At 39.3% G+C, this 24,591-nt stretch overlaps 1 protein-coding gene and 1 non-coding gene across 5 annotated transcripts in view; both read right to left on the reverse strand.

Moving 5' to 3' along the window:
- The window catches only part of USP48 (ubiquitin specific peptidase 48), a 67,682-nt gene that overhangs the window by 37,897 nt on the left and 5,194 nt on the right, over window positions 1-24,591 (reverse strand). For 3 of the 4 annotated variants that reach the window (XM_060015715.1, XM_060015708.1, XM_060015701.1), the window contains exons 2-8: window positions 17,206-17,326; window positions 15,882-16,038; window positions 13,119-13,246; window positions 12,656-12,780; window positions 12,061-12,169; window positions 8,136-8,269; window positions 7,445-7,527 (exon numbers count right to left, since the gene is read on the reverse strand). In XM_060015715.1, the coding sequence (XP_059871698.1) occupies window positions 7,445-7,527; window positions 8,136-8,269; window positions 12,061-12,169; window positions 12,656-12,780; window positions 13,119-13,246; window positions 15,882-16,038; window positions 17,206-17,326 (857 nt within the window). Of the gene's footprint in view, window positions 1-7,444; window positions 7,528-8,135; window positions 8,270-12,060; window positions 12,170-12,655; window positions 12,781-13,118; window positions 13,247-15,881; window positions 16,039-17,205; window positions 17,327-18,084; window positions 18,222-24,591 lie in introns of all 4 variants that reach the window. The other variant, XM_060015713.1, reaches the window with a different exon arrangement.
- Window positions 9,837-9,972, reverse strand: LOC132416564 (small nucleolar RNA SNORA18). Its single transcript, XR_009517648.1, has one exon. It is a non-coding gene; the product is annotated as a small nucleolar RNA SNORA18 (small nucleolar RNA).

Raw genomic sequence — 24,591 nt, forward strand, 5'->3', positions numbered from 1 at the left:
CAACTTATTACAAAGATTAACTACACACAAACTAATAAGATTTGAGTGCAAAACTAAAAAGCTATTGTTTCTAGAAAAAAGAAAAATGTTTTTTAAACATTGGAGATAAGTCATTAAGGAAAATTGCTTTCAAAATAGGTGTAGACAAGGGAATTCACTGGTGGTCCAGTGGTTAGGACTCGGTGCTTTCAATGCTGATGACGTGGGTTTGATCCCTCGTCAGGGAACTAAGATCCCACAAGCCTCGTGGCACGGCCAAAAGAGGGGGAAAAAAAAAATCGGTGTAGACGAGACAAATAGAAAATACAGAGAAATAAACAATAAAAATCTAGACTGGGTTCTGCACTCAGATTTCTTTATGAGTATTTTAACTTATTAACTATTCCACTTTAAATAAACAAAACCGGGGCTTCCCTGGTGGCGCAGTGGTTGGGAGTCCGCCTGCCAATAAAGGGGACACAGGTTCGATCCCTGCTGCGGGAAGACCGCACATCCTGCGGAGCAATGAAGCCTGTGCGCCACAACTACTGGGCCTGCGCTGTAGAGCCCGCGAGCCACAACTACTGAGCCTGCGTGCCACAACTACTGAAGCCCGCGTGCCTAGAGCCTGTGCTTCTCAACAAGAGAAGCCACCGCAATGAGAGGCCTGCGCAACTCAGCGAGGAGTAGCCCCTGCCTGCAGCAACTAGAGAAAGCCCGCACGCAGCAACGGGGACCCAATGCAGCCAAAAATAAATAATAAATAAAATAGATAAATTAAAATAAATAAACAAAACCTACATATCACAGCCTATCTACTATGCACATGGTTTATGCAAGAAGAGAAGGCTTTATCCATACATCAAAATATCAGCAAATGAAAGAACATTTACATTTTAAGACAAAATATTTTTAAGTTTGAAAAATATCTTTTAAACATTCTAAACTTAAATTATAGGGAGGAAAATGTACTTAAAGCAATCACTGCTACTACATTTTATTAATAAAAATTAGAAAAATCATCAGCAATCCTACAACACAGACATAACCACTATTAATATTGAAACTTATAGATTTTTTTCCAACAAATATATCATTAACATCTTTCCACATCATTAAATATTCTTCTGAAAATTATTTATAGTGACTATATACAAGTACCACATTATATTGAACCACTCCCTCACTGCTGGACATTTAAACTGGTAGCATTTTATGGCCATTAAATAATTACCTTTGTCATAAAAATCTTTGCACACATATCTTTGTTTCATCACTGTAATTTCCTTAAAACTGCAAGAAGTCAGTCATAAAGGTATAGCCAGTCACTCATTCAACAAATAATAAACATCCTAGACACTGTTTTAGGCATGGAGAATACAGCAGTTGACTGAAATGACAAAGTCCTGCATTCCTTTAGCTCAGTGGGGGAACACGGTAATGCAGATTAATACCTGAAGCAAAGCTCATCTAACCCCCCCCAGCTGAAAATAAATTTAAAATACTAAGATAAAAATACTTTAAAATCTTTTAAGATGCAATGATCATCTGGCAACAAATGAAGAATTCTCAGAAGCCAAATACTATGTGAAGGCAGGAAGCTAGGGAGGTTAAGGAAAATGAAACCAATTTCCTCCTGAGAGTATTAGGTGAAACTTTATCAACTTCAACTGTTGTTTTCACATTAAGAGGTTTGTGGGACCAAAGCTAAGATCCTTAAAAGGTGAGGAGTCTAGAAGAGGACTCACATTGTGAAACTAGGGTTCTTCAGTTTACGAAATAAGGAGAAATGAACCTACCCTGCAGAGGAAATAGTAGGAAAAAATTATCTGCCTTATACTTTGACTCTTGGGGTGAGGAAAAAAATATCTGTTGCAAGTTTTTAAGAATCAGGCCCTCATGAATATTTCAACCAAGAATTCATACTACCTAGGAAGACAGAAAAACCTCAAGCCAAGAGTGTAGTTTGATGTGGTCCTAGAATGAGTGACAGTTCTAAAGAATATGAATTCAGTCCAACATACACATAAACACACACAAACACAACACAACACAAAACACCAAGGACACAAGTCACTATAACTGAGAGGCAGGAAACAACAGGTAAATAACCCATGAAGTTTTTCATCTCAGTTACTGGAAAAAGTAAAGTAGAACGTTATGTTTAAAGAAATAAATGATAGAATAAAAACTAAAAGTAAGGAATGAGATTATAAAAAATGAAAGTAAGATGTGATACAGAACCAAATCAAGCTTCTAGAAATGAAAATTACAATAACTGAAAGTCAAAACTCTACACAAGTTTTAACAGCACAATTAGGTTTGCCTAAATAGAGAATCATTAAAGTAGAAGGTAGGCCTGAAAAAAGTTATGTAGAATGCAGGACAAAGCAAGAGTTAGGAGACATGGATGGCAAAGTTAAAATCTTAATACATGACTAATGTAATTCCAGAAGGAGAGATGAATGAATGGAAAAGAAAAAAATTTAAGACATAATGGTTGAGAAATTTATCCTTTAGGGAGGATAAATACACTAAAATTCAACCCAAACAGGTCACAGTGGCACTGCAAAACACCAAAACAAAAACAAACAAAAAAAGATCTTCAAAATCAGACAAAATAAAACAGGTCACCTATAAAGAAACAAGAATTAAACCACAACCAACTTTACAACAGCAACAAAGGAAGCCCTAAGACAACAGAATCTCTAATTGTACTGAGTGAAAATAACTGTTAATCCTTAGAGTAAATTTCACAACAAGAAATAAATATACTTCCAGACAGTGTGCTGAAAATAACCGGATACCAACAGCCCCTTACTAAAGGCATCTTCACAAACTTAATTCAAGTGTTCCAGTTGGAAGGTCTAGAATATTAAAAGGAATGATAAACAGAGGAGGTAGGTAAACTAACACCAATAATTCTACAGATAATAAGGCATCCTATGAGGGCTAGTGTGTGTGTGTGTGTGTGTGTGTGTGTGTGTGTGTGTGTGTGTGTGTGTGTGTGTGTGTGTGTGTGTGTGTGTTTGGCAGCTGAGGGCTAGTGTGTGTGTGTGTTTGGCAGCTGAGGGCTTGTGTGTGTGTGCGTGTTTGGCAGCTGAGGGCTAGTGTGTGTGTGTGTGGTGTGTGTGTTTGGCAGCTGTGGCCACACCAAGCAGCTTGCAGGAGCTTCCTTCCCCAACTAGGGATCGAACCTAGGCCCCTGGCATAGGATTCCCCTTATCAGTTTTTTTTTTAAGGTAGAACTAAAACACATATGAAAACAATAAACAACTTAGAATATCGATTTCCTAGTGGTTTGAGGTCCTTGTACTGTTTTTAGAGGGTAAAGTTGTTAACTCTAAGAGTTAGGTATGTTATAATTTCCAGGTTAATCACTGAAAGAACAAAACAGTAATAGCAAACAGCCCAGCCCAGGTTGTATCCACCAGGTGGGCACTTCCACACTCCACGTTTCGGGGCTTACCTAGACTCACCTACCCACTCTTCTTTCTACTACACTGCACTCTCCCAATCACTTCATGGAAAAGGTGAATGAGAAACCACCTCTCCACTCCCAACCTCAGGTAAGAAACAACCTCTCCACTCCCCAACCTCAGGGAACCTAAAGAAAACTCCTTAACCCTGAGCAGAACAACAGGAAGAGAATGGGGGGAAATGTCATGGGGTTAAATTGGCCGGGTTCTTATAGCGTGAGTGAGCAAGGGAACCTCAAGCAGCGAACTTGATCTGTGATGATACCTAACTAGTAGGGACCCCAGGTGCCTGGCAGAAAGAAACCTGAGGTCTCTCTGAAGGAGGTGGCTTCATCCCAGCCCTAAGTGAATCCCCGTAAAAAATTTTCCAGGGACTTCCCTGGTGGTCCAGTGGTTAAGACTCTGCACTTCCACTGCAGGGGGCGCAGGTTCGATCCCTGGTGAGGGAACAAGATCCCACATGCCATGCAGTGCGGCAAAAATAAAAAATAAAATAAAAATTTTCCAGAGATAACCAGGTACGGAAGACATGGCAACATTAAAATAACCAAATCAGACAGCAAAAATAAATCTGAATAATATTCCACCAATATCAGTCATGGATTATAAAACTGGGCTCTCTATGTTTAGAGAAATGAGGAACTTGAAAATATATGCAAGTGACGGGGAACTATAAAAAGTGATGTAAATTTGAATTAGAGGAATTAGGAGTGTAAATAGATGAACTGATCCAGTTAAAAGATCAAAACTGTCAGATTGGATTTTCCCATATAAATTTGAAATTCTCCAAAATAAAAAGGTTAAGAAGACAGACAGACATACCTGTGGTGTTTTTCTCCAGGGATCAATGGCCCAGATGAAGGAGCAGAGGAGGCAGATTAAGATTTAATGATGGGTTAGATTTCACCTGGCTATATCCCAGGAGGCAAAAGGGTAAACTAAACTATAACGTTTAGGGGTACAAGCTTACACGGTAAAATGCTAAAGCAAAAAGACAAAAAAGTGATTTCCATATAAGTCAGATTACTGGCTATATTTCAGGAGGAAGGAGATTGCAACTGGGTGGGGCACACAGGAATCTTTGGAGTATTGGGAATGTTTTTTCTTGACCTGGGTGGTACTCGTGAAGATATTCACTTTGTGATAATTCTCTGAGCCATACATTTTTGTATTTTAACTTCGATGAATGTGTTACATTTTATAATTTTAAGAAGAGGAGGAAAAATAGAATGGAATAAGATATATGAAATTTAAACTATGGAAGAAAAAGGTAGCTATGACCCTAAGAAGGACTGAGGCCGAGTGAAAGACAAAATCACTGAAGGAGAGAAGTTGTTAATGAGGTCAGCTGAAGACTGTCTACAACAGTGGTACTTAGTAGTATTCCCTAAATTATTAATGACGACAATAAACCACAGAAGGATTAGCAATAACTGTGACTCTACTACCAATAGACATCACGGCTTTCATTATCACATTATCATTGTTGCAGATAACCTGATTTTATACTTATCAATTTACTGTACTCATCAACTTAAGAATTACAGTGGTTTTGACCACTGGAACCTGTTCTTTGGTTTGCACTTATATTACTGTATTACAAATTTGTGTCAGTATTTTGATAACTACATTTAAATGTAATTGGTTTCTGGGACTTCCCTGGCAGTCCAGTGGTTAAGACTTCGCCTTCCAATGCAGGGGGTGCGGGTGCGGGTTCAATCCTTGGTGGAGAGCTAAGACCCCACGTGCCTCGTGGCCAAGGAACCAAAACATAAAACAGAAGCAATATTGTAACAAATTCAATAAAGACTTCAAAAATGATCCACATCAACAAAAATCTTTAAATGTAATTGGTTTCTTCTAAAAGTCTATGAATTTTATTCAGACTCTTAAAATGGTCTACAGGGATATTAAAATCCCCAAGAAATATGGCAGGAGTTAGAGGGTAAGCTGATAAATGTTCAAGGTATGAGAATCCCTCTGTCTACATATCTCCGTGTATCTGCAGGTTCACTATTTAAAGAAGCAAATGAATTCTCCTTTAAAAAATAGATCATCTTTTAGATCTATCTTTTCCACTTTGTATGGTTATGTGTGTGTAGACATACATGAATAAGAATTTAGTAAAATATAAATACTGGTTATCTGGGTGATAGAATTACAAGTGGCTCTTATTTATAACTCTTCTTTATGCTTTCTGAATTTTCCTAATTATCTAGAATGAACCCTGTGCAATTATAACAAGTTCATTTGTTTCTAGTATTCTACCTATATGAGGTAATACATTTGTATAACAAACATTACAAAAGAGTGTGAACAGGTCTATAACTACAAACTACTGGATTAATTTTACCAGTCATAGCTAACAATTCTAAAATAAGAATTTTTATTTCTCTAATTAAAAATTACTTAGTAGGGCTTCCCTGGTGGCGCAGTGGTTGAGAGTCTGCCTGCCGATGCAGGGGACACGGGTTCGTGTCCCGGTCCGGGAAGATCCCACATGCCGCGGAGCGGCTGGGCCTGTGAGCCATGGCCGCCGAGCCTGCACTCCACAACGGGAGAGGCCACAACAGTGAGAGGCCCGCGTACCACAAAAAAAAAAAAAAAAAATTACTTAGTAATCCAACATACTAAAATTATATATACAGCTTTTTTGACTTATTATGGTCAAAGGTTTTCTTTACAATACAAATTGGACAAATATATAATAAATTGAATAATAAGAACTATTCAAAATCATACACTGGAGTCAAGGAAAAGAATAATTGGGGAATTCCCTGGCTGTCCAGGGTTAGGACTGGATGCTTTCACTGCAGTGGCCTCGGGTTCAATGCCTGGTCAGGGAACTAAGATCCTGCAAGCCACACAGCGCACCCGAAAAAAAAAAAAAAAAAAAAAAAAAGGAAAGGAATATTTTTACATCTCCTAAGTTTCTGACCCCGAGAAATCACTAAGCCATCAGGCTTCTCTAATTTCAAATAATTACCTAAACAAAGGAGGCAGGAAGCAAACTACTACGTAAAGTAGTAGTTTACGTAGAACTACTCCTAAAGTTTATTCATTCAGCCAAATATAGTAGTAACAAAGTCCAGCAGCAACTTCTACAGTAGTTTCCTTCTTCCACAGGTGTAAATTTTAAACTCCAGTACTGATTAGAGAGCACCATACATTTTAAGGCTTAAATATTTACCACATCACTTCCCCCAACCTCCCCAATCATTTCTGTTGAAGGTTTTACTTTATGGCTTGCTCCTATTTATAAGCTGCCACCAGAACTTTTCTACGGAGACAGAGTTTATGATATAATTTCTGTATTAAAAATTTCACAAACATTAAGGTCAATCTTAAAAGAGAAGTAAAATGGTCTGTCCAGTACGGGCAGGAGAAACAAAGGGCAAGATGTTTCTTTTCTCTAACAAGAATCATCCTGTTTGGTAAGATGAAGACTACCAAAAGAAAAAGAAGAGTAAGTTATTAGAGACTCTGTCGTAACATCCTACAACTTATCAGTGGTCATATATATAATTATAGCATAAATATTGGAACTAGGCCATCTAATGTTTTTGATAAAATGGTTTTTAAAAACGTGACTGGAGGCAGCTTGGAGAACCTTAATTTTACGAGGAATTACAGATATGGTATTGAGGCTAAGGTAACAAGCCTTGAGTACAGGAACAGCTAAGTATTTTTCATTTTTTATTCTTTTATACCATTAATTATATACTGGGTTGACCAAAAAGTTTGTTCGGGTTTTTCCGTGAACGAACATTTTGGTCCACCCCAATATACGTCCATGAACCATCTAATCTTTGTTATGTACTCACTCATAGAAAATGAAAGTAACATATCGGCTCACCTAAAATGCCTTTGTTCTCAAAGATTAGCAAATAAAATTTAGTAGTAAAATGCTACTCTGTACTGAACACAAATAGATCACAGGTTCGTCTCTGAGCATTATAACTATCACTGCTTGGTAAAAATATTACCTTTGTGTTCCACATACGGCTCCATATCCAAAATTTCTGAGAAGCCAATGTAGGTGTTCAGCTTTTTCTTATGTCCCGTTTGCCTAACCAAGAAAAAGCTAATTATATTTACATTTAAAACAACCATAAAACAATGTATAAGGGCTACTGGTTATTTTAATAAACTGGATAGCAGCTAGGTAGATTTCATTTAGCAATCTTGCTCAAAACATAATACTGTCTTAGAATTGGGCAATAAATAATCAACACCTTAAAAGGTATGCATTTAAAGTGCTAATTCCAAACAGTACATTTCTAGAAGTTTTAGTTTTATTACAAAGGAAACCATACATGTTCCTGCTTTACAGAAGAAATGCACATGTGAAAAAAAATTGCCTGATCTATCTCCATGGGAATGGGGGACGTACTGTAGTGAGTAGAAAATTTACTCAAGTCCTTATACAGTAAAACAGAATGTCAAGGAAATTCAGTTCCTACCTAAATGTCTGCTTTTCCTTGGCAGTTTTTAATAATTTTTCAGAATAAAAAATAAGGATTCTCTATTCTTCCAGTTCTTAATTATGACAGGCTGTAACTTTCATCCCCAAATCTTGACTTTCAAATTATAAGCATTTTACTATCTTATCTATGATAAAATCTGTACATACTAGTCCACAGTGAGCAACAAACACTACGACATGCACATATTTACCTGTCAAAGACAAAACGCATTAGCTGTAAGTTCAGAGTACAAGGAAGACTAAGGAGTCGGATCTTCCTTGTTGCATTCTGTTTGCTTTGACAGTTTTCACAAAAGTATCGATTGTCTCCTTCTAATTTTTCTTCCTGATCAGGAATAAGACACATAAAAAAAAAGAAAAGATTTTTTTAAGTGATCAACCCTATGATGCAAATTATAATTTCATTTTAGTTAATAGCTTCTATTTCTATTCAAGCTCTTTAAGATCAAGTTATTATAAATAATGAAGGACACATAAGATTGTATTAGCTTAGCAGTGACATTATTAATTTGTATACAATGATTTAAAACTAATGTTTCTCTTTCCAAAACGTATGATTTTAAAAATACTTGGCTTTAGATCTTTTCTCCGGATAATCCCAATTCTGGGAATTGTAAGGAAGTAGGTTTAGGAAAGAAATCATAAGGGGCTTCCCTGGTGGCACAGTGGTTAAGAACCTGCCTGCCAATGCAGTGGACTCGGGTTCGAACCCTGGTCTGGGAAGATCTCACATGCCGTGGAGCAACTAAGCCCGCGAGCCACAACTACTGAAGCCTGTGCACCTAGAGCCCGTGCTCTGCAACAAGAGTAGCCACCGCGATAAGAAGCCCATGCCCGCACACTGCAACGAGGAGTAGCCCCCGCTCACCGCAACTAGAGAAAGCCCACGCGCAGCAACGAAGACCCAACGCAGCCAAAAATTAATTAATTAATTAAAAGAAATCATAGGTACTTTGATGCAGCAAAATTAATTTTAAAACAGTGAAAATGGGTGGAAACTACATGTGGGCAATGAATATGAAATTATATATACAAATTTCAAACACACACACAGTTACTGAACCACATTCATGACACAAAACTAAGAGTGCAGAAAAACGCAATGTTAGAGCTAATGGTGGTTTCTTTTTAAATTTTTCCTTTTTTTATTTATGCTGACTTTCTGCACAGTGTAAAGGGTTTTTTTTATTATGTGTAACATAGGCAATATTATTTAAGTCAATAAATTTTTAAGGAATTTCAAATGTTCTGATTCTTTCCACTGCCAATCACCTTAGTGATTATTTTAGTGATAATCTCCAAAGTCATAATCTTCAAGATAAGATAGCCCTTTCAAAAAGAAGTTTTGCTCAATCCACAGCTGTCATGTCAGTCAGTCCACAACTCTTTTAGTTGGGCTTCTTTGATCTCCAATGGAATACGGACACACTTCAAAATTCCCCACCTATAACCTTTGGGATCCAGTTTCCTCAAGCAATTTACTGTAGGACCATGTTTAGGGTCAGGAGATGGATATGCCTGGTTCTGAATTTGACACCCTCTAAAATTGTATTAAGTTCAAATCATATTCATTCCTAAGCTATCACACCCTACAACAGTACAGATCGTTGGGATATGCCAATATCTAAGCTTAAAAAAAGTTTGACTGTTAGGTTTTTCAGTTTACTTGGCAGCTCTGTCTTTTTTTTTTTTTTGCAGTACGCGGGCCTCTCACTGTTGTGGCCTCTCCCGTTGCGGAGCACAGCCTCCAGACGCACAGGCTCAGCAGTCATGGTTCACGGGCCCAGCCGCTCCGCGGCACGTGAGATCCTCCCGGTCCGGGGCACGAACCCGCATCCCCTGCATCAGCAGGCAGACTCTCAACCACTGCGCCACCAGGGAAGCCCTGGCAGCTCTGTCTTATAGTTAGTTCTTTCCCACAGATATAACAGGTAGTTCTATGAGTAAAGGAAACCACATAGTTAACTCTATGAGGCGTTTCCAATGCTGTAGGTTTACAGAAAAAGCTCCATCGGGATAGACCTCAACTTCGTTTATGTTTCTATAAGAGCTTTTTGGTACAGATTACACTACAAGACAATAAATACAGTAATACAATACTAGTACCACCACTTTATTCATTTGATCCAGGAAGCCACACTCGCCCATTTACTCAACTCACATCCCCCTCAGCATCTCTGACTAGCTGCTCCCCTATCTCTCTGATCTCTTAATGTTTGAATGTCCCGGGGTTCCGCCCTTGGTCTTCGTCTCTCTCATGCCCTTGGTGATTTGATCAAGCCCTGACTTCTCCCCTGAACTATACCTATCAAATCTGCACTGCAGATGCCCCACTGCAAATTCCCCACTGCAAATTCCTAATTCCTCTGCCAAACCTGCTCTTCCCACACTCCTTCACATCTTAGTTATGCCAACTTTATTCTTCCAGTTGCTCAGGGCAAAACCTTAGTAATCCCTGACTCCTCTCTTTTTCCCCATACCCAATCTACAATTTTATCAGCTCTACTTTGAAAAAATCCAAACACTGCTTATCACCTCTCCAGCTAACCCTTGGTCCAAGCCACCATCAACTCCTTCTGTCTGCCCCCTTGCCCCACCATCAGCCTATTCTCAAGACAGCAACCAGAGTTATCCTGTTGAAACAGATTACATCACTCCTATGCAAACAGCCCTACATGGTATCTCATCTCACTCAGAGTCAGATTTCCAACAAAGGTCTACCAGGCCCTGTCTGATATGGTCCTTAGTTACCTCCACAATGTCATCTTCTATCATCCTCCATATGTTTCAACCACACTGACCTCCCTGCTATTCCTCAAACCCCAGGCACATTCTTGTCTCATGCTCTACACTTGCTATTTCATCTGCCCCAGACACTCTTCTCCCCAATTCTTGGATGACTCACTACTCCACTTTCAATCACACTCCACATTCTCCATGCCCCTTCCCTGCTTTAGTTTTCTCCATAGCCCTTATTACAGTTGACACACTAGATGTTTTACTTCCATTTATTTTATTGTCCGTCACTGGTCCCCATACCATTATCACTATAAGCTTCTTAAAGGCAAAAATGTCTGTTTTGTTCCATATGGTTATTCCCAACAGCTGAAACACTGCCTGAACATGTAAGCACTCAATATTTAGCTGAATGAACCCAATAAATGAGAACTTCAAGCATTCTAATGGTTGTGCTAAAGGAGGAGGGAAAGTACAAAATTATTTTAAGAAAGGAAGCTATATAATAAGTTCACCTATCAATACCATGCTATGTGTCTGTTCCTACATGATAACAAAGGCTGCCTCTTAGCAACTTTTCCACTCCAAACAAAGGGGAACCATTTCCCTGTCTCTGCGTAAATCAAAATATACAAAGAGGGACTTCCCTGGCTGTCCAGTGGTTAAGGATCCGTGCTCCCAATGCATGGTGCACGGGTTCAATCCCTGGTTGGGGAACTAAGATCCCGCATGCCGCCTGGTGTGGTCAAAATAAACACACACGCACACACACACAGATATGGAGTGGAGAGGCTGAAGAATGGCCGTATTTGATGTAAAAAAAATATTTGCATTCAACACTGTCTAGTTCTCATTAAATGAAAAAGTAAATTAACCTTATGGTAACATCACTTACATTTTCTTACTCTGTTACACCCCAATCACACAAGTTTTTGCACATACATAACTCTACATATAAAATAAACTGAAACAGTCAAAAATTATTATTATTATTTTTTTTTTTGCGGTATATGGGCCTCTCACTGCTGTGGCCTCTCCCGTTGCGGACCACAGGCTCCGGACACACAGGCCCAGCAGCCATGGCTCACGGGCCCAGCTGCTCCGTGGCATGTGGGATCTTCCCGGACCGGGGCATGAACCCATGTCCCCTGCATCGGCAGGCAGACTCTCAACCACTGCACCACCAGGGAAGCCCCAAAAATTATTTTAAATGCAGCCTACTTTAATATTTTATAATTTACAAAGTCTCTTCTACATCATTACATAAACAGAGACACTCGTATGTAGAAAAAGTTGAAATGATGAATTTATTCATAAAATCAAAGACATTCAGAATAGTGTTAATGAACAGAAACAACATATACGCCAAAATCTGAATACCTTCAAAAATTCTGAGATACAATCTGTTAACTGTTTGTGGCCTTGGATATTTAACTCCAGTTCATAAAACTTTGATAAAAGCTTAGATTCTCTGCCACACTGATTGCACCTATAATAAAGCAGAGTGATAAAATTAAGATGAGAGTGGGAAAAGCAATAACGTTCTACTGTACTACATCCTGGAAATACACAAAGAAGCATTTATTACCTTAATTCTGTCATTGAAATTATCTACACTATGTATATTCAAAAAAATAAAAACAAAGTGATTGATGAGGCCATGCACTTTATGCTTAGGAAAAAGTTTAAGAGTTGTTTTACTTTTAGTACTCCAGCAGGCTCCAATCTCATGCTTTCAGCCCAGACCACAGCCATGAAATAAACAGCAAGAGCTCAACCACAGTTCCCAACACCTGGATGCGTTCAACTGCAATTATCTAGTCAGTTGTTTACATGTTCCCCTGGAAACGTATTACTATAAATACTTCAGGTCTCATGATAGGCCACTAAATCCATAACCTGGAACTGAACTAGAAGACACAGAAGCAACCGCCTTAGAATAAAATGCATGATGAAAAAGTGGAAACACACTTACACAGTTACATAAGCATATTCCCCACAGAACTGCTGTTGCACAATGTTCCTCACATCGGGATTCTTTTGTTTAGACAAAGTATCTTCCAAAAGAGACATAAAGAGCTTTGAAAATTCTTGGGCATCCTACAATACAGGTTTGGGTTAATAAAAAGAAAAAAAAAAATCATACCTTGCTTTTCAATTTCTGTTACAAATAGTAATAAGTAAAATAATCCAGAAACTTTGAACTTAGCATTTTGTACTTTTGTACTTTGAACTTAGCATTTTGGAACAAGGACTAGAGCTATGCTGAATCAGTTTGTGCCCACATATGGATTTTCAGAAATGAGATCAAGGAAAATGTATAATATACTGAACAGTAAATAAAATAGAAAAAAATTAATTTTTAAAAATTTCTTCATTTCTTTCTATAAAGATTGTAAGGAATGCTTTTTATATTTAAAAAAATAAAAGGTTCTTACCTGCTGCTGCCCTGTGTCCAAGCCCAAAGCTTTAACAAATCCCGATGGATCAATGTATCGCCTATTACTGTTTTGCAACAAGGCAAATAAGTACTGGAGATGCTCACAAATTGTTTGAGGCTCATAATCTATTAAAGAAATGTTTGTTCTTTTAAAAACTGCTACTTTTTAAAAAATGTACTCCTCTTCACATGAGAACATAATTATAATTAAACACCCTTATATCCAAACTATAATAATGTTTTATTATAGTTTTAAAACTTTAAAAGAAATCAGTAATCACATCTTTTGGAAGTCATGAGGCAGCCATGACTGTCTATATGCATCCCCTAAAGGCAAGAGGCTATACATATGTTACAACAACAATAGCAATCATGACTATGGCTTCTAGAGTGTCAAATCACACCGAAACATCCATTCCAGTAATAAAAACCATACACTATATTTACTATTTGCATTAAATGGCCAAATACTTTAATATAATCTCATTAATGTGAACTTGCCACAAACAGAGCAAATGACAGCAATCTCAAGCACACTGATTCAAACTTGAATGAACAATATAACAATTTACTGTTAAAAATCTTAAAATTTAGTTTCAAGTTCTAGTGAGTTCGGAGAAGGTATGAAAATAGGAAGCATGAATCTCAAGAGCCCTAAAAGATTTGTGTATTCTCTTCTGTGCCAGTTATCGATTAACTAACTGCCTCTCAGCTCCAAATCCACCCTTCTTTGCTTGCTCTGTGCTAACAGAGATGAGCTCTGCAAAGATTCCTCCTTTGCCAGCTAGTGTAATGTTGAGTCTTGTCAGTAGAGGGCGCTCCAGGGTTCCACTCCGTGTCTCACCAGGCTCTGTGGGCTCCCTCAGCCAGCAGTGGCCAGCAGCTTCTCCCGGCACCTCCTCTGGTAGCTTCAGTGGGATGCCTCTTGTGAGGCATTTCCTCCTGAATGACCACCCTGTGAATGACCTCCTGGACACTCTCTGCAAGAGATTCCAAGGCCCAGTACCTCCCTGAGGACAGTTTCCAGCTAGGAAACCCACTGAGGCATCTCAGCACCTTCTTGGCCATCCAGTGAGCTCAGGAAGGCAGTGCTTTCTCCAATGAGGTCTGGATCTCAGGCCTGGTCAGTGGGGGTGTGGGACTCCTCCTTTTGTATTCTTTTTCAGCCCTTGGGGTAGTGGCTGCTCCCCTATCTGCTATATCTGTGTTTTTTCAAGTCCTTTTCAATTCTTACTAACCAATTCCCCTATTACTCTAATTTCCTATTAGTAATTTTTTGTCAGTTCAAATCACTGTGTAGTTTGTCTCCTGACTGGTCTGAATGGTTTACCTCTTTACTACCAATTGCGACTCACCAATTGTGAAAAGGAAGTCAATAGTTCATTTTGTAAAATAAAGATAAAAATCTTACTTCCTGGGGTGCAGGGGCTTTACAGGATGTTAAAAGCCCTTCAAGTTAAGTTTGTAGCTACTCCAACTTTCTTATTTACAGATTAGATACTACATGAGATCTTAAATAACTTATCCTCTGCTGGTTTTCCTACCTGTAAAATAAAGGAGTAGTGGAGCTGGGACTAGAACTCAAGTCCCATCATTTCCAACACAAACCCTTCTCACTACACTGCACTGTGTCTGCTAATAGCACCAGAAATGCACACTCTTATCCGAGAACAAGGTTAAGGGCTTTGGTGAAATAGTAACATCTAAGTGTTTAGAAATTAAAAAAACAAAAAAAACCACATCTCTTGAAGATACATATTAAAACCGCAATACCCCAAGGTGGCCATGGTGCATCATTTTACAAAATAGACATTTAGTTTCCACTTGTTATTTAGCTATCTTCTCACTGGTAAATTTATACTTCAGCAAAAACAATGCTAAAACTGAAAATGATCCATTTTCCATTACTCATCCTTTACATACACTAATTCTTTAAATATCAATATCTTCTATACTATTAATCTAGATTTAAATATTCAGAACTATAGGAATAAAGCTTTGGGGAAACAAACGTAAGAATTTTTAAGCACTGTTTTGAACTGTTAACAAGGACCAAAAGTATTACAATTGTCTAAAGAGCAGCAAGAAGGAAGACGTGGGACTTAGGAACCCTATCTTTTCTCTCTCAGAGCCAAAGACATGATGAGCTATGTGCCCAAGTCAGATCACATAAAAGACAGCACAGGATTTACAAATGAGAACAAGAGTCAAAGGTTCCCAACCTGGAGCTCCTAGACCTGTGTAATCTTATACTCACTTCCCTCTATCCCCCAGCTTTGAGAAGAAAAACCTGGTCATTCCATGGAAGTTCCATCTCAAAGAGAATAATCTCTAAATAGAAATATCAATTAGGAATAATAATCCACATATTATGCATAAAAAAACTAAATAATTCCACTAGAACAGTTTGAAACTGATTTCTAAATTTGCAATGAGTGTAGTCGCATATTAGTAGCTTGCTTTGCCAAGGTTGGTTAATTTAATCTTAATTTTAGAGGGTATTTTGTAAATCAGCCTATTTGGGAATCAAGACAAAAGGCTGTGCGTACACTGAAGTATTTATTAAGTCTCTCAAACTAGGCAAAAGAGTAACATTGTCTGCTTTACTAATTTCTCTCAATCACTAGAATTTAATGGACTGCAATCACAGTGTCTTACAGAGGGAAACTGTAGTTGAAGTTTCCTCTATATGGTTGGTTCAAAGTGGTCTAGCTAGCAAAAAGCTCAGCAGTAAGCCCTCCCCATACCCATCCCCACTCACCTTTCTCTTCTTGGATACCATCTCCCATCATGTAGTCACTACAGGTGCTTGGACATAAGTAGAGCGCCTGCCGAAGCTCCAGGTTAAGAAACCACACTTGAAGAAATGTGTTGACATAACAAGTAGCTCCAAGGTTAGTGAGCCCCACAAATGAGTTCTACAAAGACACAAAATTTACAATTATAAAACCAGTTTCCCCTTAAATAAAAAGATTATGAGAAGTATTATTATTATTTTTTTTTGCATTACGCGGGCCTCTCACTGCTGTGGCCTCTCCCATCGCGGAGCACAGGCTCTGGACGCGCAGGCTCAGCGGCCATGGCCCACGGGCCCAGCCGCTCCGTGGCACACGGGATCCTCCCGGACCGGGGCATGAACCTGCGTTCCCCGCATTGGCAGGCGGACTCCCAACCACTGCGCCACCAGGGAAGCCTGAGAAGTATTTTTTTTTAATTTGATTAAAAATGTGTTAAACTGCCTCAACCACTAAACCCTGTGAGCCTCTCTCAGGAAAGGTTAGGGCATAATTATCATGAAAGCCCCATTTGGGTTGACTATGGGAGTGGGGAAAGACTTAGGACAGCATCTCTAGCCTTCTCCAGCCACTTAAATCTAAGCTTAAGAGAACAGTTGGCTCTAGGAAACATCAATTTTAAACATATGTACATAGGTTTTTCATTTGCTATATTCCTAAGAGCCCAGCATTCAGCAGAATGACAAAGTGAAACTTCCAGAAAAGTTCCTTTTTATCCTATAGATCTGGGAGATGGGAGGATGCAGGGAGTTAGTTGCAATTTTTCCAAAGATAAGGCTGAGAATTCCTGAACTTACAAAGAATCGTTCTTTTTAAGAGAGAAAATACCTATACAGGTGACTATTGTAAAGGCCAGGCTTTATCGTTAGAAAGTATTAATGTGTATTACCGTTAAAAAAAAAAAAAGTAAAACTTCTGTTGTATGTATAATATGTAAAAATACAAGCCCAAGAAAGCAAAGTAATATCATTGAGAGCTCATGCCCTGGATTTACCACCTCCTTTAAAGAGACTTAAAAAGAGCTCAACGTAAAACATGCTACATTAAAGCAAACGCAGAATCAGCACTGAACTAAAACTATTATTTAAAGGCTTACTGGATTACACAGCTACCTGTTTTAAAGCATACCATTAAGAACTGTTCCAATTCAAGTGGTTTAGAGTCTTCAATTCCACTACTGATCTTAAAGCTGCTTAGGTTACCTGAAATCAGTAATGGTTTCTGATCATAGGCACAAAATAAAACACACAAGAATGCCATATAGAAATCGCTTAAAAAATGATGGCTTACCTTTTTTCTCCTCTCACAGTTGGGGTCATCAATGTTATGAAAACTATTTTCATCTATTTCTCCTAACCAAATGTGCTCACCAATCCCAACCAAGCAATTCGGATTTCCTTTGCAGTTTCGTCTATGAAAAAATATTGTATGATTAAAAAATACCATAGTTCCATGGTAAAGAAATATGCAAATTAAAACTATAATGATACCATTTTTAAAATTCTATTTCTCATCTATTAGATTAGCAAAACTGAGAAAGCATAATATCACACCCAGTTTGCGAGGCTGTGGGGAAACAGAACTCATCTACTGCTGATGAGAATGCCAACTGGCAGGACTCTGACAGAAGGGAATTTTGCAATTGCTAACAAATCTACATACACACCTACTTTTTGACCTATCCATTTCACTTCTAAGAATTCATCTGAAGATGGACCTCCAACAGTGCAAAAACACATACACTAGGTTATTCATTACAGCATTGTTTGTGACTGCAAAATACTGGAAACAACCCAAATGACCAAACATAGGGAATATGGTACATCCACACAATGGAGTACCACACAGCTGTGACAGGAAAAACACATGACCATCTCTGTGAACTGATGTAATTTCTAAGATATATTAATGAGCAAAAAGCAAAGTACAAGACAGTTATCTATAGCATGCCATTTTTTATGTTAAGAAAGATGGGGAAATAAAATACACATGTATCTGCTAATTTGAGCAAAAAGGAAAACACAAATGTATATATGCATGTGTATAACTGAATCACTTTGCTGTACAGTAATTAATACAACATTGTAAATCAACAACACTTCAATGAAAAAATAACAGTATAAAGAAAAACACCAAAAGGATAAATCAGAGACTAGTGAAACTGGTTACCTGTAGAACATGAGTAGGATTAAGATTTTTTTAAAAAAAGCAGCGTTGGACATTTTCCTGAATATACCGTTCCATACACTGTTGAATTTGGGGGCCATGTGAATGTTACACACAAATCAGTAAGGATGAAGGGAACCCTAAATTCAACACAAACAATAACATATTTCAATTGAGTTACATACACTGAAAGGAAGAGGGTGGGGCACTGACCCAAGTAACTTGAACTTGGTCATTAGCAAGTTTTTATTAGTGTCAGGATAAAGACATAAGGAACAAACAACAAACTTATTTAATAGCTTCCTTTTCAAAGATACATGGGTTAACAATTCTGAAACTTTCTGTACATTCTGCAATTTAACAAATAAGTACATGTATACTGGGGATGAAGGGAATCAAGTTTTGGAGAGGAAAGTTACAAATAAGGGAAGAAGAATAAAACCAACCCTGCAGTATTGATTAGGAATAACAGGTGTTAAGTCAAAATCCACAGGGTCTTAATATATACAGACAGGTAGATTAGTGTTGCCAGATAAAATACAGGACAGAAGTTATTTGAATTTCAGATCAATGACATATTTATATTTTTTAAAGTATTTGTTGTCTATCTGAAATTTAGATTTAATGGGCAGCCTAAACGAGACAGCTTTTTTGTCAGCCGAGGGCCTAAGAGCAGTAATACGAACACACCGAGCAAGCAGATCTTGATTTCTAAATATTCCCCACGCGAAGAACCCAGAGCTCCTGGGAGAGATGGCCAATTTGAAGCCTGGGCAAGATAAACATGGACATACTGCTGTGCCCCCAAAATAAGGATGTACTCAAAGAATGAGGGGGACATGTTAAAAGGAAGAGGTTGTACCCAAATCTGGAACAATCTGAGCAACAAAATAATGATCGGATTACAACCCGCTCAATAATGTAGGAATCCATTAGTAAGGTGGGTGGATGGATGAATGGATGAGAAATCTCCTCCTTAAAGAAGAAAGCCAACTATCAATGTGGAAGAAAGGACAGAATTAGAAATTCACCATTTGGCTGGCATCCATCAGATTAATAACGAAATCATGCAGGATTGTCAATGGATGCCAGTGTAGGAAGGTTTGAGGAGTAACGGAGTATTTACATCGTCTCAAAGTATCTCAGCACAAGTTGTTTATTAATTACAAAAGGAAATATAGCTTTCAGTGGAGAAACCTGGCAGATACCACCTAACCAAAGGATCAAAGTTTAAGTAGCCAGTAATGGGTCTAATTAACTGTATGCCCCTCCTGGTGTGATGCACTAAGAGCACAACATCACTTCTGTGGTTTTCCTACCAAAGTGAATAACCTAAACCCAATTATAAGCCAACACCAGACAAATCCAAGTTGAGGAGCTTTCTGCAAAGTAAGTGTCCTATACTTTTAAAAAACCTCCATATAGAGATGGGGATATATGTATATGTATAGCTGATTCACTTTGTTATAAAGCAGAAACTAACACACCGTTGTAAAGCAATTATACTCCAATAAAGATGTTAAAAAAAAACCCTCCATATGATGAAATACAAAGAAAGACTGAGTAATTATCCAGATTAAAGGAGACTTAAGATACACAACTGACTGTAACATACGAGCCTAGATTTTCTTTTGCTGTGAAGGACTTTATTAAGTCAGTATGTTCTGAATATTTCAGAAGGTTACCCACTAAAGCTTTATTGACAGCAGTAAAAGACTGGAAACACTATAAATGCCCATCAATAGGAATCTGCTAAATAATACAGCCAAGCAATGGAAACTACTGTAATTAGGAAAAAAAGATAAGGAGAAACTTTATTATGTTGTGATATGTAACAATATCATTAGTTGAAAAAAGCAAGGAACAAAGCAGTGTTTAAAAATGGGTGTAGGGGGGACTTCTCTGGTGGTGCAGTGGTTAAGAATCCACCTGCCAAGGCAGGGGACACGGGTTCAAGCCCTGGTCAGGGAAGATCCCACATGCCGCGGAGCAACTAAGCCCGTGCGCCACGACTGCTGAGCTTGCACTCTACAGCCCGCGAGCCACAACTACTGAGCCCACAAGCCACAACTACTGAAGCCCACGTGCCTAGAGCCCGTGCTCCGCAACAAGAGAAGCCACCAAGATGAGAAGCCCATGCACCGAAACGAAGAGTAGCCCCTGCTCGCCACAACTAGAGAAAGCCCGCGCACGGCAAAGACTCAATGCAGCCAAAAATAAGTAAAATTAAATCTTTAGGGCTTCCCTGGTGGCACAGTGGTTGAGAGTCCGCCTGCCGATGCAGGGGACACGGTTAGTGCCCCGGTCTGGGAAGATCCCACATGCCGCGGAGCGGCTGGGCCCGTGAGCCATGGCCGCTGAGCCTGCGCGTCTGGAGCCTGTGCTCCGCAACGGGATAGGCCACAACAGTGAGAGGCCCGCACACCGTAAAAAAAAAAAAAAAAAAAAAATTTAAAAATAAAAAAAAGGGTGTGAAGAGGACTTCCCTGGTGGTCCAGTGGCTAAGACCCCATGCTCCCAATACAGGGGGCCCGGGTTTGATCCCTGGTCAGGGAACTAAGATCCCATCCCGCATGCCAGGTGGTGTGGCCAAAAAAAAGTGTGTGTGTTTGGGGTATGACAGACCTGTTTGTTTGTTTGTTTAGATAACAAGATGCACTATAACCTGGGAACAACCATCTTTGAGGAGGTTTACCTCTACCTGCTGGCTGCAAAACTAAGAATAAAGGGCTTCCTATGTTCCCCCATCACATTTTGTATCTTTCAGATTTAGAACTCTGGGAAGTACTACATAATCGGGAAATCAGTAAATAATTGTTCTTAATATTCCACTTAAACACACTGTCTTCTTGGCTTTAAAAAGTAAAAATGAAAACAAGTTTGGCCAACTTAAGAGCAGTTTTTTCAGGATTATGTCAAAGCCAGGTTGGAAAGTAACTTACTAAGGAAATAAAAGTACAATTGATCCACTGTGGGGGGAGGGGGGAGGATCTAAAAGGAGTTATTTTTTGTGCCTATAACTCACCTCTAATGGTAAAGGACTACTACAAGGGAATTACAATGAGTAAAAGCAATCTCTCCTTTTACACAGAAGTAATTTTTCTCTTCTACCAAGAGAAGATATAAAGAAACAAACAAAAAAACCTGATTCAGAGACAGGGGAAAGCAACCTAAAATCTTTCCTTGGAATAGGGGCAAGGGCTTACCAGGCAGATTCTTTTAAAAAATAAGTAAATAAATACGGAAGATTCTTTTATTTTTTTATTTTTTTTTTTTTTTGCGGTACGCGGGCCTCTCACTGTTGTGGCCTCTCCCGTTGTGGAGCACAGGCTCCGATGCGCAGGCTCAGCGGCCATGGCTCACGGGCCCAGCCGCTCCACGGCATGTGGGATCCTCCCGGACCGGGGCACAAACCCGTGTCCCCTGCATCGGCAGACGGACTCTCAACCACTGCGCCACCAGGGAAGCCCTGCAAGGTCTTTAGAACAGGAAAAGTTAGCATCCGTAACTAGAGTGAAAATGTTATCTCTAAAACTAAGTAAGTATGTACTTGCTCTTTCCAATATGCTTTTCAAAGGTATACCAAGTTTGTTTTCTCCTCGTAAACAAGGGAAGGGTAAGTCCTTCACAGGTTTTGGCTGGGAAGACAGGCACTCTCCTGTGGGTCAAAAGCACAGATCATTCTCTCAACTACAGTTCCATTAGAACCATTCTGATTTTAGTCTCCTGTTCTAACAGCAAAATAGAGAAAATGAACAAAAGGAGGCTCTCCTTGTCCACGCTCCTCCCCTCCCACACACACAATAAATCTTGTACACTTGGTCCAAAGTTGGCCTCAATGAGCAAATAAAATACACACTTATGAAGTAAAAATGTCACGCAATAGGTTTCTTTAACTTTAAAAAGACTTCCAAAAACAGATGTGAGAAGCTGGGAGCAACTTGTATTATTTAGCCCTAGAACGCTGGCATTGTTTTTTTGTTTTTGCTTTTCTTAAATTAACTGATGGTGAGGTGTTACTGAATAAGGTTCCATCAGCTAAAATGCCATCACCGTGTAGATGAGATGAACCTGTGTTAAAGCACCAGCCACCACCCTCCTCCCCAGAGAACCTATGGCTTCCGGGTGCCTAAGGACACACTCCAGGTGAGAACCAAAGTCAGTGGTGAGCCACTGCATTAAAAGTAGCTTAGGCTAACCAACTAAAGCTTTCCAAATTGAGGCCAAGCCTTCTTTTGGTACATGGGCTCAATGTTGTGGAGAATTTTTTTGTCTGTTTATTTATTTTCTTGTTTGGAGCAGTGGAGAATCTACTTAAGAAGCATAAATCACAAAAACATTTCTACTGGGACTCCCTGGTGGCGCAGTGGTTAAGAATCTGCCTGCCAATGCAGGGGACACGGGTTCGAGCCCTGGTCCGGGAAAATCCCACATGCTGCGGAGCAACTAAGCCCGTGCGCTGTAGCTACTGAGCCTGTGATCTAGAGCCCGCGAGCCACAACTACTGAAGCTCGCACGCCTAAAGCCTGTGCTCTGCAACAAGAAGCCACTGCAATGAGAAGCCTGCGCACCGCAATGAAGCGTAACTGCCCACTCACAGCAACTAGAGGAAGCCCGTGTGCAGCAACGAAGATCCAATGCAGCCAAAGATAAATAAATAAGTAAATAAATAAAAATTTATATTATAAGCCATTACTTCCAAGCCAACCTAAGCAGTGCAGCAGAATGCCATGTACAGAAGGCTAGATGAAATCCCCCTGTAGAAGAAAACCTCTCCCAATCAGTCTCCAAAGCCCCAAGCTCCTTTTTATCCCCATTAGGAGTAGGCTACAGGTGTCAAGTATCAGCTATCATCCTGTTTGTACCAATTTTCTCATAGCAGAAAAATACTTCTGCATACCTGTTTCCATCAGTGTAAGAGACAGACCAAGGAGGCTGAGACAGGGACACATGTTTACATGTTTGATGTGTAAATACCCTAGCCTGTTGACTCAAATTTATACAACTTACTTGGCCCTAGAAAGCATCTGAATTTGCTAATGCTGACTTAAAAAGCAAGTAACTTTTTCAAGGTCACAAGTAGCCCCGATTTAATCTAGGTAGAGTGATGCCATTCACCTTCTCTGAAATAGTAAGTTCCTACAACCTTAGTGGGTACCCTCTACCCACTCCCCACTGGTCTTCTTCCCAGAAACCCTTCCTTCTGCCTACAGGGGAATCAGAGAGGGAGAACTGAATCACAAACAAAAACAAAGCATGAAGAGCACCATCCTGGTTCTCCCCTGGCTCTCTCCCACTACTCGTATCTCATTTACTTATGCATCAGTCGGCTTACGTCTAGGTTTTTGTTTTTGTGTGGCAGTTGACTATTACTGTACATGCCTAGTTTCTTCAGCTCCCCCTGCCTTTTTTATTTTTCTTTGAGAACAAACTGTTCCTCCATTCTTGTGGTTCTAGCAAGAGCTGCTGAGATGCAGCTCCCATCTAGCACCCAAAACCAGCCTCACAAGATATTTAAAATGGGAACTGAGAGAAAGACAAAACAAACAACCCCAAAATAACAATCCCTCTTCAGTAGCAGACCCTTCTGACAGCTTAGCTGTCCTAACATTAAGAAGGAAACAACATGCTGATTTGCATGAGAAACAGCTGTAAGAGGTTCATGACTCTCTCCTGGGCTCAAGTGTTTCCCTGCCCTAGCCATGATTTATTTGTCCACATCTTTCCTGAATTAAAACAAACACCTCCCTAAATTTGTTAACTGAGGCACTTCCCTTACACTATGTTAAAGTTTCTGTCACCTGTATCTAGGAACCCTAACAAATATGGACTAACGAAATAAAGCTTTTTCTGTTATTAACTTACCTCCAAGAGCCAACAATCCATTTCAGTCTCTAACAGATCTCCTAATTTTTTTTTTTTTTGGCCGTGCCATGCCGTTTGCAGAATCTCAGTTCCCCAACCAGGGATTGAACCCAGGGTCACGGCAGTGAAAAGTCCTAACCATCAGACTTCCACGGAACTCCCTGATCTCCGAATTCTTAAAAACAGCTTTGCCCCTCTTCCTCTAAGCTTTCTTATAAGACCAGTTAACAAACAGAGGAAAACATTCAGCTCCAGAGAAATGTGAGTTTAAAACAGCCATGAAAGATGTTTTCACTTATGAAATCAGCAAAAAAAGTTTTGGTGATGGACTTCCGTGGTGGTCCAGTGGTTAAGACTCTGTGCTTCTGCTGTAGCGGGCACAGGTTTGATCCCTGGTCGGGGAAGTTCCACAGGCCGCGCAGTGCAGCCAAAAGAAAAAAGTTTTGATCATGAATCATGGTAAAGTGAGAGTCGCTGTCCATTCATTGTTAAACACAACGCTTTGGGAAAAACTTGAGAAAATGTCTCAAAATGTTAAATGGCACCAATATTTTGTTTCAATACTTCTGGGCACGTGTCCACAGAATATGTTTGACACTGTGGCAATGAAACAAAATGAAGAATTCTAACAGGTACTTTTTTTTC

Source organism: Delphinus delphis, chromosome 1 (genome assembly GCF_949987515.2).
Source record: "Delphinus delphis chromosome 1, mDelDel1.2, whole genome shotgun sequence".
Classification (NCBI taxonomy): Eukaryota; Metazoa; Chordata; class Mammalia; order Artiodactyla; family Delphinidae; genus Delphinus; species Delphinus delphis.